An 11,245-nucleotide genomic window follows, 5' to 3' on the forward strand; every position below is an offset into this window, starting at 1 on the left:
CCCCTCACACAGCACCCCAGTTACCTGACCCCGTGTCGGCTGGGAGCTCAGGCCAGTTTGAGAAGCTCTTCTCTGGTTTCAAGACCAGCTGTCTCTCACCCACCTCCCAGGAACCCCCGTGCCTGGCCCCCCATCCCGCTCCCCCCACAGCCAGAGTGAGCGTGCCGGGAGGCTCTGGGGAGCGCCAGGCCCAGGGGTTCCTGCTGGCCACCAACCTGGGCGGCGGATCATTCCTGTGCGCCCCCCGAACCCAGAGAAAGGCTGGCAAGCCATGAGGAATGCGGGGCTCCCTCCTGCCTGCCACGCGCGGACGCTGCAGCTCAGACAGACAGACAGACAGACACGAGGCAGTGCTTTTTCAGATTTCCTTTTTTTTTAATGAAACTAGATTACTGCTTATAAAACCCTGCGCGAGCCCTGAGTCCCTCCCCTTCACAGTTCCCGTGGCCCGGCCTCTCCCGTGTCCGAGCAGGAACTGGACGAGGTGGTGCAGGAGCACCGCCCCCGCGGGAGAGGCCCTGATCGGCCGGAGCCATCGTGTCTGCCCCTCAGGCCTGGAAGACGCAGAAATGAGGGTGGCCCACGCCTCTCGGCTTTCGGGCCACCCCAGACCAGAGTGAAATGATAACGCAGTCCCACCCCTGCCCCCCTGCCCCCGGCCCCAGTCTCCCCTTCCTCCCCCCGCCCCACCCTGCCCTGCCCACTACTGAGATGCGGCCCTCTGGCCCCGCGGGCCCGGGCCTACAGGCTGTAGAACTTCAGGCTCCGGTCCATGCCCGTGGACGCGATGAACTTGGCGTGGTGCCCGAAGGCCACCCCGGTGGTGAGGCCGCTGTGCTCTGAGGGGAGAGGGGACAGCGGTGAGAAGGCCCGCTGCAGTGTCTGCTGCCGGGGGGGGGGGGGGGGGCGGGCTGGGTCCTCTCTCGAGGCTGTGTCCGTGCCCCTGTCCCCCACGGCGGCAGTCAGCTGGCCAGAGGCACCCCAACGTGGGTGGCGACCAGCCCCTCTTTGGAAGCCGAGTGCGAGTCCCAGCGGAAACCTCCCCTCCCGAGCCCGGGCACTGCGCCCGCTCTGAACTCTGGGCTCGGACCCGACACCTCCCCCGACACTTCTGTGGGTTTTCACTGTTCCTGGTGCTCAGGACCCCTCCCGCAGCCCTCGGGGATAGCGGGCCCGCCAGGTGTCCACTGTGAGAGCCCCACAAAGCCGGGAGCCCCCAGCGGCCTCACCCAGAGAGGCACCGGGCACTCGGCACACGCAGAGCTGAGCTTCCGGCCCAGCTCTAAGCCCGTCTCTGACCAGCTCCAACTCCCGGCCAGCAGCCGTCACAGCGCAGGAGGGTCTGACTATAGGTGACTGGGCCCGACGGGCAGGGCTGGCGCAGGGCCACCCCTCGCGGCCCCACACACGAGTTTCTCCTGAGTCCACCGCTCCCCGCACACCACTCTACGTGCCCAGGCGAGAGCCCGGGCTCCAGACCGGGGACAACTGTGGGCCCCAGGGTGAGGCCCAGGCCTTCGACAGACACACAGCAGGGCTCGGGGACACGCAGGGCTGGGACAGGGACCCTGGGTGCCACCCACACCCTGCTGATGAGACAGCGGCTATGCCAGTCCTGGTGTGACTGTCAGCGTCGCCACCGCCCGGATTCAAGGTGAAGTGACAGCTCTTTGCTGTGGTTTCAGAGTCACCCCGGCAGTGCCCAGGGGTTACTCCTGGCCCTGCACTCAGGCGTTAGCGCCGAGTGGTGCTTAGGAGACCATATGGGAGGCTGGGGAGGGGCCGCAGGCAAAGCAACGCCCCATCTCAGCAGCCCCGCAAGGGTCCCCAGGCCACCCCGAGGTGCGGATGGTCCCTCCACTAGGGGGAGGCCGGCCGCCTGGCGACCCGCCAGACTCAGCATCTCACTCTCCCGTCACCTTCTCTGGGGAACGGAGTACGAGTGTGTGAAGGCACCCCACGCCCACCTTCCTCACGGGACCCGAAGCCCCTTCCTGCCAAGACTGGGCCGAGCGACCTCCTGCTCGATCCCAGGACACAGCCCCAACGCTGAGCAGGAGCAACAAACCCTTTCCAAGGCCCCAACACCCCGGGCTCCCCCTGCGGCCCTGGCCCTGCGGGTGCGCAGCCAGCATGGCGGGTGCTGAGCTCCACCAGAGGCTAGGTGACTCGCCCCCCTCCAGCGGGAGGAGCTCTCAGGCCCCCAGCGACAGATCTCGGGGAGAAGCTGCCAGGGGCCCTGCAGGATACCCCCGAGACACGCCCGGCTTCCTGCCCCCGCCGGCCCGTACCTGTGAAGTGGAGAATCTCCGTCCACTGTTTGCAGATGTAGATCTGGACGTCCGTGCCCCCGAGGGCCAGGTAGGTACCGCTCTGGTCGAAGATCAGGGACTTCACCTGCCAAGACCAGGACCGAGGTCACGGGCGCGCGGCAGGGGCGCGGGAAAATCGGGAAACGTGGCGGTCTGGAGCCACTCAAGGAACGGCCGCCAGAGGGGGAGACGGGGCGGAGGGCGCACCTCGAAGTTGTTGTCCAGCTGCAAGGTCTTGAAGTTCTTCAGCTTGCGCAGATCCCACAGCTTGACGGAGGAGTCGTCGGCCGCCGTGGCCAGGTAGTACCCGTTCTCAGAGAAGGCGATGCTGGTGATGGGGCCCGAGTGGCCGGGGAAGTTGGCCACGTTGGTGCGCTCCTGCGGGTGCGGGAGGAAAGCGTCAGCCCCCCGCTCACGGGTGGGAAGAAACAGGCGCTTGGGAAATAGAGCCCCGGGAAGATGTCCTGTTCTTCGGGGAAGGGCAGCTGGCAGGGACAACAAAGGCGGATGGCACAGCCCTGTGCCCCAGAGCACACGCGAGCGCACACACACACACACACACTCTCTCTCTGCCCCAACATGCATGCACGCATGCACGCACGCACGCACACACACACGCACACACACACACTCTCTCTGCCCCAGCATACACGTACACGCACGCACACACACACACTCTGCCCCAGCATGAACGCACCCACACACACAAACATGCACACACACACACTCTCTGCCCCAGCATGCATGCATGCACGCAAGCACTCTCTGCCCCAGCATGCATGCATGCACACACACTCTCTCTGCCCCAGCATGCACGCACGCACCCACACGCACAAACATGCGCACACACACACACACACACACACTCTCTGCCCCAGCATGCATGCACGCACGCACGCGCGCACACACACACACACACACTCTCTCTCTCTCTCTCTCTCTCTCTCTCACTCTCTGCCCCAGCATGCACGCGCTCTCTCTCTCTCTTTCCTTTCTCCCCTCCCTCTCCCCCTGTCTGTTTTGTCACCCACAGACATCCCCAGGGCCCCGCGTCCCGTGCACACAGTGCCGCTGCCCGTGTCCTACCTTCAGGTCCCAGATCTTGATCTGGGAGTCCATGGTGCCTGTTCCAAAGATGAGCCCGTCGGGGTGGAACTGCGCACAGGTCAGCGCTGCGGGGAGGGGAAAAGGGAGTCGGACCGCGGCCATAGGCCCCGAGAGGGACTAGGGCCGTCAAAGGGACACTCCCAGTCCTGGTCAGTGCGCGCGCAGGTGTCCAGGGAGGGCAGGAAGCACACTTTCCGACGGGGGCCGAGATGGGAAGCAGCCAACCGAGAGGCAGAGCCCAGCCCCAGGGACTCACAGCAGCCAGACGTCTCGTCCGTGACCTTGGTGAGCACGCGCCCCGTCTGGATGTCCGAGAAGGCCCAATACTGCGAGCAGAGACCGGGGAGCCCTTCAGAGGGGGCACACGCAGGGGAGCGGGGACTCCCTGCCCTGGGGACACGCGCCCTGGCCGGGGCCGCACCTGGTCGTCAGAGGAGCTCAGGAGATAGTCCCCAGTGGCGTGGAGGCTCAGGCCCGTCACGGCACTCTCATGGGCCCGAACAACCTGAACACAAGAGGCGTTCGGGACCGACCAGATCCTGATGGTGGCATCTGGGGAGGCGGAAAACACCAGCTCCTGGAAGGAAGGCGAAGAGCAGGACGTCAGGCTCGGAGGCGAAACGGGCACAACTCTCTGCCCAAGGGGCCGGGAACGGCCACCGTCACCAGCAAGCCCGTGTCCTCTCGGCCACCCCCACAGTGCTGCCCAGGCCCAGCTGCTGGCCCGGCCCACAGACGGAGCCAAGCAAGCGGCGCTGGGCCGAGGGCGGCTCCCCAGCGGGTGCCGAGAGGAACTGTACTTCTCTCGAGCCCTGGGCTGCGTGTGGGTCAGTGCACGCGTGACCGTGACGGGTCTAGAGGGCGCTACAAAGACCTGACCTGGGGGCCGGAGCCATAGCACAGTGGGGAGGGCGTTTGCCTCGCACTCGGCCAACCCGGGTTCAATCCCCGGCATTCCATAGGGTCCCCCGAGCACCGCCAGGAGTGATTCCTGAGTGCAGAGCCAGGAGTCACCCTGAGCATCACTGGGTGTGACCCAAAAAGCAAGAGAAAAAAAAAAAGACTTGACCCACTCCAGCCCACATTTAGGAACTTTGGGGCAAGGTAATTCTCAGGAAACACGGGAGGCGGGGAGAGTGTGTGGAGTAGCAGCCCATCATCGGTTTAAGGTATTACAATCTACAAAGGCAAGCTAGTGCCACCGGGGGTGGGAGGGTGATGGGCGGAACACACAGCTGTGCTCAGAACTCGGTCCTGAGTCTGTGCTTAGGGACCACCCCACTGGGGCGCCAGGACGCTCCAGCGCCACGATCTAATCCCAGTCAATCACGAGCCAGGCAAGCGCCCGACCCACCACGCCGTCCTTCTGACCCCAACTATCACTTCTATCAACACGATGTTCGGAGTCAGCAGGGGGTCACTGCTTCTGTTCGCAGCATTTCACTCTGTACCAATCTCCCGTTCCTCCTCCTGGTTCCCTTACGACACAGAGGAAAGGCTGCTAGGGAAGCACGGGCCACACTACCGTCCGCTCCCAGACAACAGAGGGCCTCAGATGCCCCAAGCTGCAAGGCCACCCGCCGAGCTGCTCAACAGAGCCGCCTTCACACCCTAAGCCAGCGGTGTCCAACCTGCGCGCCACCGGCCCTAAAGAACAGCGCCAGTCCCGTGCTGGGCCGCGCCAAGGCCAGCCGCTGCTGAGCACGGAGGGCGAGCCTGCGGGCCGGCACCAGGCCAAGGACCAGTCCACACCGCGCTCTCAGAGTCAACATTGAATGTTAGGGGCGACAGCACCGCGGGAAGGCGCTCCCAAGCACCACCAGGACTGATCCCTGAGGCAGGCAGAGGCAGGAGGAAGCCCTGAGTACCACCCCGGATGTGGCCCCCCAATATAAAAGGGACAGAACGAAAGATCTGGCCGAGTTTCAACTCGACAGCATCTCAAGGACGATGCTTCTTCAAAACTACGGATTTTTGTCTCTGCTGGCCTGAAGGCCCATCTCCAGCAAGCGGCTAGTGAGGGCCTGTGTAAGTGGCCCTCAGGCTGCAGAGAGCCCCCAAGTGCCTACTGGGGGGGGGTCCCCAGGTCTCAGGGAGGAGGGAGACAGCAGGCGGGGTGGGGGGTCAGGCCCGCGGGGCGGGGCGCTCACCTGGGAGGGGTGGAAGACCACACTGGTGACCTTCTTGGTGTGGCCTTTGAGCGTGGCCAGGATCTGCTCCGAGCTCTTGTCGAAGACGACGACGTTCTTGTCCGCCCCACCTGAGGAGGACCCGCGCAAGACTCAGAGCCCAGCCTGGCCGCGCCAGCGCCCCGCGGCAGGAGGCGTGCCTGTCCCCCGGCCCGCACAGACAGCCAGGGCAGGCGGCTCTCACCGGTGAGGATCTTGTTGGTGTCCGAGGGGCAGAGGTCCAGGGCGAGGATCCCGGGGATGCTGGCACTGTGCAAGCCCTGTGCGGGGAGAGCCGCCAGCCCCGTCACCCGACGGCCGGGACAGCCGGCCAGGCCCAGAAACAGGCCCGTGTCCTGGGGCCGCAAACCCCACTGCTGCGCACGACGCCACCCCCCCCGGCCACCAAGAGGCGGGACAGGCCACTCACCACGTGGGACGCCACTTGCCGGTACTTGCTGAGCTCTTCCGGCTTCACCAGCTCCTCGGGCACAGTCTTCCCTCTCTAGGGAGGAGGAGGAGCCCCCGAGACAGGAGGTCAGGAGTGCGACACTCGCACCCCCCACCCCCCGCCTCCTCAGGGCCGGCGCCCCAGCTCCTCGAGGACTCACCTTCTTCCGCTCTGTGGTGAGCACCGTGGCCTTGTCTTGGAGCTGGGGAGGGAGAACAGGGGCGCAGTGAGACGGGGGACTCCGCCAGGACAGCGGCAGGCCGGGGGCCAGGCCAGCCGCAATTTCACGAGCTGCCCAGGAACTCAGCAGCCGCCACGCCGCGTGCCCCGACTCCACTCAGCACACAAGTGAGCCTCAGAGGAAAATCACTCGCCCAGGGGTGGGCAGGGCAGGGCAGGGCGAAGGGAGCCTGCAACTCCCGGGCCCGGTCTGAGCCACGAGGCGGGGAGCCGCAAGGCCCGCCCGCACTGCTCAGGCCAGGCACACACCGTCACTCCCATCCGAGGGTTCTGGCAGAAAGGGGGGTGGGGAGGCTCCCGCTACCCCGAGCTGAGCCTCTGACTCTAAGCCTCCGCCCCGTGAAGCCGAGACGCCAACTCCTGCCTCCTTTAGGGGAAACACAGACAGGCCAAGAGCCACAGACGCCACGGACTGTGCCTTGTGGCACCCGAGCTGGCTAAGGGCAGCCCGAGGCAGCCCTGACCTCGGTTCGGAAGGGGGTAGTGAGATATCGGAGACTGGTGGGAAACGTGCAAGTGGTGCCAAAGGACAAAGCCAACGCAGCAGGCGTCCGCGCTCAGCCCCTTTGTTCCCCAACGTCAGGACTGGGGTGCAGAAGAGGAGACATAAGCCCCCCTCTCCCCCGGCCTGACGGAGCATGGACACAACTTACCTTCTGGATGATCTCGGGGGTCATTCCCACCAGCTCGCCCAAATCCATGGGCTCGCCTGCGCCCTGAGGGGAGAGGCAGAGGAGAGTGAGGCGGGGCTGCTGGAGCCGCTCTCACCAACGCCGCCTGGGGGGGCGGGGGACACTCACCACCACGCTGGGCTGGGAGCTGGGCACGGCCTGGGGCACGATGAGACCAGCCTGCGGCTTCAGGGTGGCCAAGGCTGAGAGAGACAAGGTCAGGAGAGATCAGACAGGAATGACGTTGCCAGCAGCGCCAGCCCCGGGGTGGGCGCCGCCCGCCTCACCTTCCCGAGCCGCAGTGACCTCCTTGGTCAGACGAGCAATGACGCGGCAGGCGGCGTCGTGCTGGTAGAGCGCGTGCGACAGCTCCTGGCGCGTGGTCTGCAGCTGCTGGCGCAGGGTGAAGCTGTGCAGCATGACGGCGTCCTGCGGGGGAGGGCGGGCGTGAGAGGCGCCCGAAGCCCCCTGCACGGCAGTCACCCCGCGCCAAGGGCCTGCACCCCAGGCCCCTTCGGTGACCCCAGGGGGAGCCGAGTGACCAGGAGCAAAGCCGGAAGACACGGCCAAGGGGCCCGCGCACCGAGCGCGGACTCGGGGACAGGGACGGAGCCAGCTCTTTCCCGTCCTCCCTCCAATGCACCCGTCCACGCCAAGGCCACTGCCGTTCCAGACTGCCCCGGGGTCCCTCGGCTACGCCCCCCCGCCACCCTCCCCCCTCCGTGCCCGATCTTAGCTCTTAGTGCTGGGGACGCCGGGGAGGAAGGGGAACCCGGGGGGGGGGGGGGGTCAGACGCTCAGCTGCTTCTAACTCTCGCCTTCACCCTGAACCCCAAGCAGGCAGCCTTGGAGACCGGCCACTCGCCATGGTCACACACCTGCTCCTCCCCCTCCCCGAGGTCCTTATGACGTCCAGCCCCTCCCCGACACTCACCCACTCGTCCTGCAGGGCCTTCAGGATGGCCGGGATGCTGGTGGCCGAGGGCGGCTTGGGCCGAATCGGGTGAGCAACTGCGGGGGGAGAGAGAGAAGCCCGTCCCAGGAGGGAACCCCAGGGCATCTGCGCCCCACCTCCCGCCTGCGGGAAAGGCCACAGCCCCCTCCCCGCCACCCTCGGCACCTTTGATGTCGATGAGCTGCTCCTCCGACAGCGGCTGGTTGTTGATGGGGTCCGTGCCGTTCTCGGCAATGTACTTCTCGATGAGCCGCCGCTCGTACACATGGTTAGACACCGGCGACACGCACGGGTGCTCGGGCACTTCGTTGGAGACTGCCGGGGGGAGGCGGGCAAGCGGTGGGCTGGAGGCGGACCCCAGGCCCAGGGGCAAGGGACACACGGTCCCCACTCCCGGCCAGCAGGAAGCGAGAGAGGCCGGCAGCCGGCTCGGGGCTGGCCCCGGAGGCGCTCGGGCCTCGGAAGGTGCTTCCCACCCGTCCGTCAGCCACCAGCCGCGAAGGGCCAGCTACGGGCCGGGCAGGTGGGCACGGAGGCCAAGCACCCCGGGAACATTGCCGGTGCAGGGGTACTCCCAGCCGGAGTACCAGGGCCAGGCCGGCCACATCTCGGGCTGGAAACCCGAAGGACCAGGGGCAGGGGCCGTGGACACGGGCGGGCAGGGTGCAGGAAGCGCCGAGAGCGGGTCCGGCAACGCAGGCGGGGCACAGGGAGGCGCGGGCAGCGGGCGCTGGCGGTGGGCACCCGCACACGCAGCACACACGGGGCGCGAGGGGCAGCAGAGACCTCGCAAACGCTTGTGCAAACGCTTGTGCAAACGTCTGTGCGAGCCCCGCCGCCCTCCCCTCTCCTGCACAACGGGGCCACCGAGGAGCAGAATGCCACGCCCAGGGTGGGGAACCCTCCACTGCTCCCGCCCCCGACGCCCCAGCACATGCCAAAAAGCAGGCGGCGGAGGGGTGGGGGGTGGAGGGGGGGGGAGTGCCGGGCCTGCAGAAACGCGGAGATCCAACGAGCACTGCGCCCGGAGTCCCCGGACCCTGCCCTGTCCTGGCACAACTGCACCGCCCTGGAGGGGCATGCAGGGGGGCGGGGAGGGGAGACGTGTCACTGCTGCTCTGGAGGCGTCTGGCTCGGGGGTCGCCGGCGACCCCGGTTCTGCCCGGGGGAGACCCGTGTCACCCGCTCCCCTCCGCGCTGCCGCCCCGACCCCGTGCGGGGGTTGGGGGGTGGGGGGAGACTGAGGCCCGGGGCCCCGCGTGTCCCCCGCGGGGTCGCCCCCCTCCTCCGCGGGGCGGCGGGGGCGGCGGGGGCGGCGGGCGAGCCCGCCAACGGCGCCCGCGCAGCCCGGCCCGCGCCCCCGCGCCCCGCGCCCGCGCCCGCCGCCCGCACTCACTGGAGCAGATGAGGGACATGGCGCCGCGGCCGCGCTCCCAGGCGCCTCACTCGGGCCACTTCCGGCTCCCCGCCGCTTCCGGCCGGCCGGCGGCGAGCGGGCTGCGGGCCCCCGCCGAGCGATGCGCGCCGAGCGCCTCACGTGGGGCCGCCGCCGCCAGCCGCGCGCCTCAGCCCGCAGCACCTAACGGAAATGGCCCTTTCCCGGCAGCCAGCGGGGCAGGAAAGGGCCGCGCCGCGCCGCGCTCGACTGTTTCCGGATCCGCTCGGCTCCCTCCGGCCCGCGCCCCGCCCCCGCCGCCCCGTGGGAAGAGCCCAGCGCCGGACTACATTTCCCGTGGTGCAGCGCGCGCGCCCGCGGGGCGGGGCCTGCGCGCTGCTGCGAGATCAGGTCTACGCGGAGCAGGGCACGGGTGGGAATGGACTGTGAGTGGGCGTGGAAACCTGGGGTGCCCCAGAATTGCCTAACGATCTTTCTTTTCTTCCTTTTTTTTTTTACTTTTAATATAGAAGTACTGCTATATATTTAGCCATTGATTGAATTGGGCATGAATTCCACGTTACTTTTTTTTTATTCAGAATGTTAATTTTATTTTATTATTTTTATCTATTTAATTTTTTGGGGGGGGTCACACCCGGCAATGCACAGGGGTTCCTCCTGGCTCTGCACCCAGGAATCACCCTTGGCGGTGCTCAGGGGACCATATGGGATGCTGGGATTCGAACCCGCGTCAGCCGCGTGCAAGGCAAACGCCCTACCCGCTGTGCTATTCCTCCAGCCCCTCTATTTAATTTTTTTTAAAAAAAATTTAATCACCGTGAGATAGTTACGAAGCTTTCCTGTTTGAGTTTCAGTCATACAATGAAACAATGATCGGTCACCCGACCCTCCACCCCTAAGGTCCCCAGTATCCCCCCATCCCACCCTCCCCCTGCCTCTATAGCAGACACTCTCCCCCATACTCTCTTTTGCAATGCTTGTTATTAATAGCATAATATGTTGCGTGGCTGGGGAGAGCGATTGCGTGCTCCTGGAATTCTAAACTTCTATATAATTCGGGTCTGGAGAAATCTCTGCAGCGAGCCGCTTGGTTTGGAGATTCTTTTGTGTGTCTCTGAAGTATGGCTCCAACGAGCTTTCTTAAGATGCATATTCCTGGGGTCTGAGAGGTCGTGCTTTACCTTACCTGCAGTGGACCCTAGTTGGGATCCCAGCACCACACACAAGCCCCCCAAGGGATGCCAGGGATTCACTCCTGAGCACAGAGCCAGAAATACACCCGGAGCACCACCAGGTGGTGCTCAAACACGCCCCCACAGAGTCCCACCAAATCTCAGTGTCACTGTCATCCCGATGCTCATCAATTTGCTCTAGCAGACACCAGGAATGTCTCCATTGTGAGACTTGTAGTTGCTGTTTTTGGCATATCAAATACGCCACGGGGAGCTTGCTAGGTTCAGCCATGCGGGCGGGATACTCTCGGTAACCTGCCGGGCTGTCCGAGGGGCAGAGGAATTGAACCTGGGTCTACTGCGTGCAAGGCAAATGCCCTACCTGCTGTGCTATCCCTCCAGCACCCTCCCACAAAATAGTATTTTTAATTTAACAAATAATTTTTTGTACTGCATATTCCTGGACTACAGATACAGAGGTTAAGGCACTTGCCTTGCACGTGGCCAACTCTGGTTTGATCCCCAACAACACCACATGTGAATCCCTGAGCACAGAGACAGGAGTAAAACCTGAGCACCACCCCCAAAACGCATATTCCTGGGGTCTGTGTTAGAGAGCGCAATCACAGATATTTCCTAGGTAATAATGATAAGACAGCTGTCTTTGAACTACCCTGGATGGTCACTAGGGTGACCTGGTGAAAAAGACACAAATGCAGCTGATCAGAGAAACTGAGGCTGGCCAAGAAACCGTTCTGGTGGCTGGAGAAATT

At 65.1% G+C, this 11,245-nt stretch overlaps 1 protein-coding gene across 1 annotated transcript; it reads right to left on the reverse strand.

Moving 5' to 3' along the window:
• Positions 1-691: 691 nt before the first annotated feature.
• On the reverse strand, positions 692-9,497 carry PRPF19 (pre-mRNA processing factor 19). The gene is made up of 16 exons (XM_055143059.1): positions 9,301-9,497; positions 8,070-8,219; positions 7,884-7,960; positions 7,237-7,378; positions 7,079-7,152; positions 6,932-6,994; positions 6,199-6,240; positions 6,018-6,092; positions 5,793-5,868; positions 5,570-5,679; positions 3,841-3,996; positions 3,676-3,745; positions 3,399-3,484; positions 2,520-2,690; positions 2,292-2,397; positions 692-839 (listed from the first exon to the last, which is right to left on the reverse strand). Exons 1-16 carry the CDS (start codon positions 9,317-9,319, stop codon positions 742-744), a joined length of 1,515 nt encoding a protein of 504 aa, XP_054999034.1. The 5' UTR covers positions 9,320-9,497; the 3' UTR covers positions 692-741.
• Positions 9,498-11,245: the final 1,748 nt, after the last annotated feature.

Source organism: Sorex araneus, chromosome 6 (genome assembly GCF_027595985.1).
Source record: "Sorex araneus isolate mSorAra2 chromosome 6, mSorAra2.pri, whole genome shotgun sequence".
Taxonomy (NCBI): Eukaryota; Metazoa; Chordata; class Mammalia; order Eulipotyphla; family Soricidae; genus Sorex; species Sorex araneus.

Excerpts from the sequence above, each read along its gene's own strand:
- PRPF19 (XM_055143059.1), bottom strand. Across the intron at positions 6,995-7,078 it reads GCTCCCAGCCCAGCGTGGTG|GGCGCAGGCGAGCCCATGGA; the intron begins GTGAGTGTCCCC and ends CTCTCCCCTCAG. Across the intron at positions 3,746-3,840 it reads TGAGCTCCTCTGACGACCAG|TATTGGGCCTTCTCGGACAT; the intron begins GTGCGGCCCCGG and ends CTCTGCTCGCAG.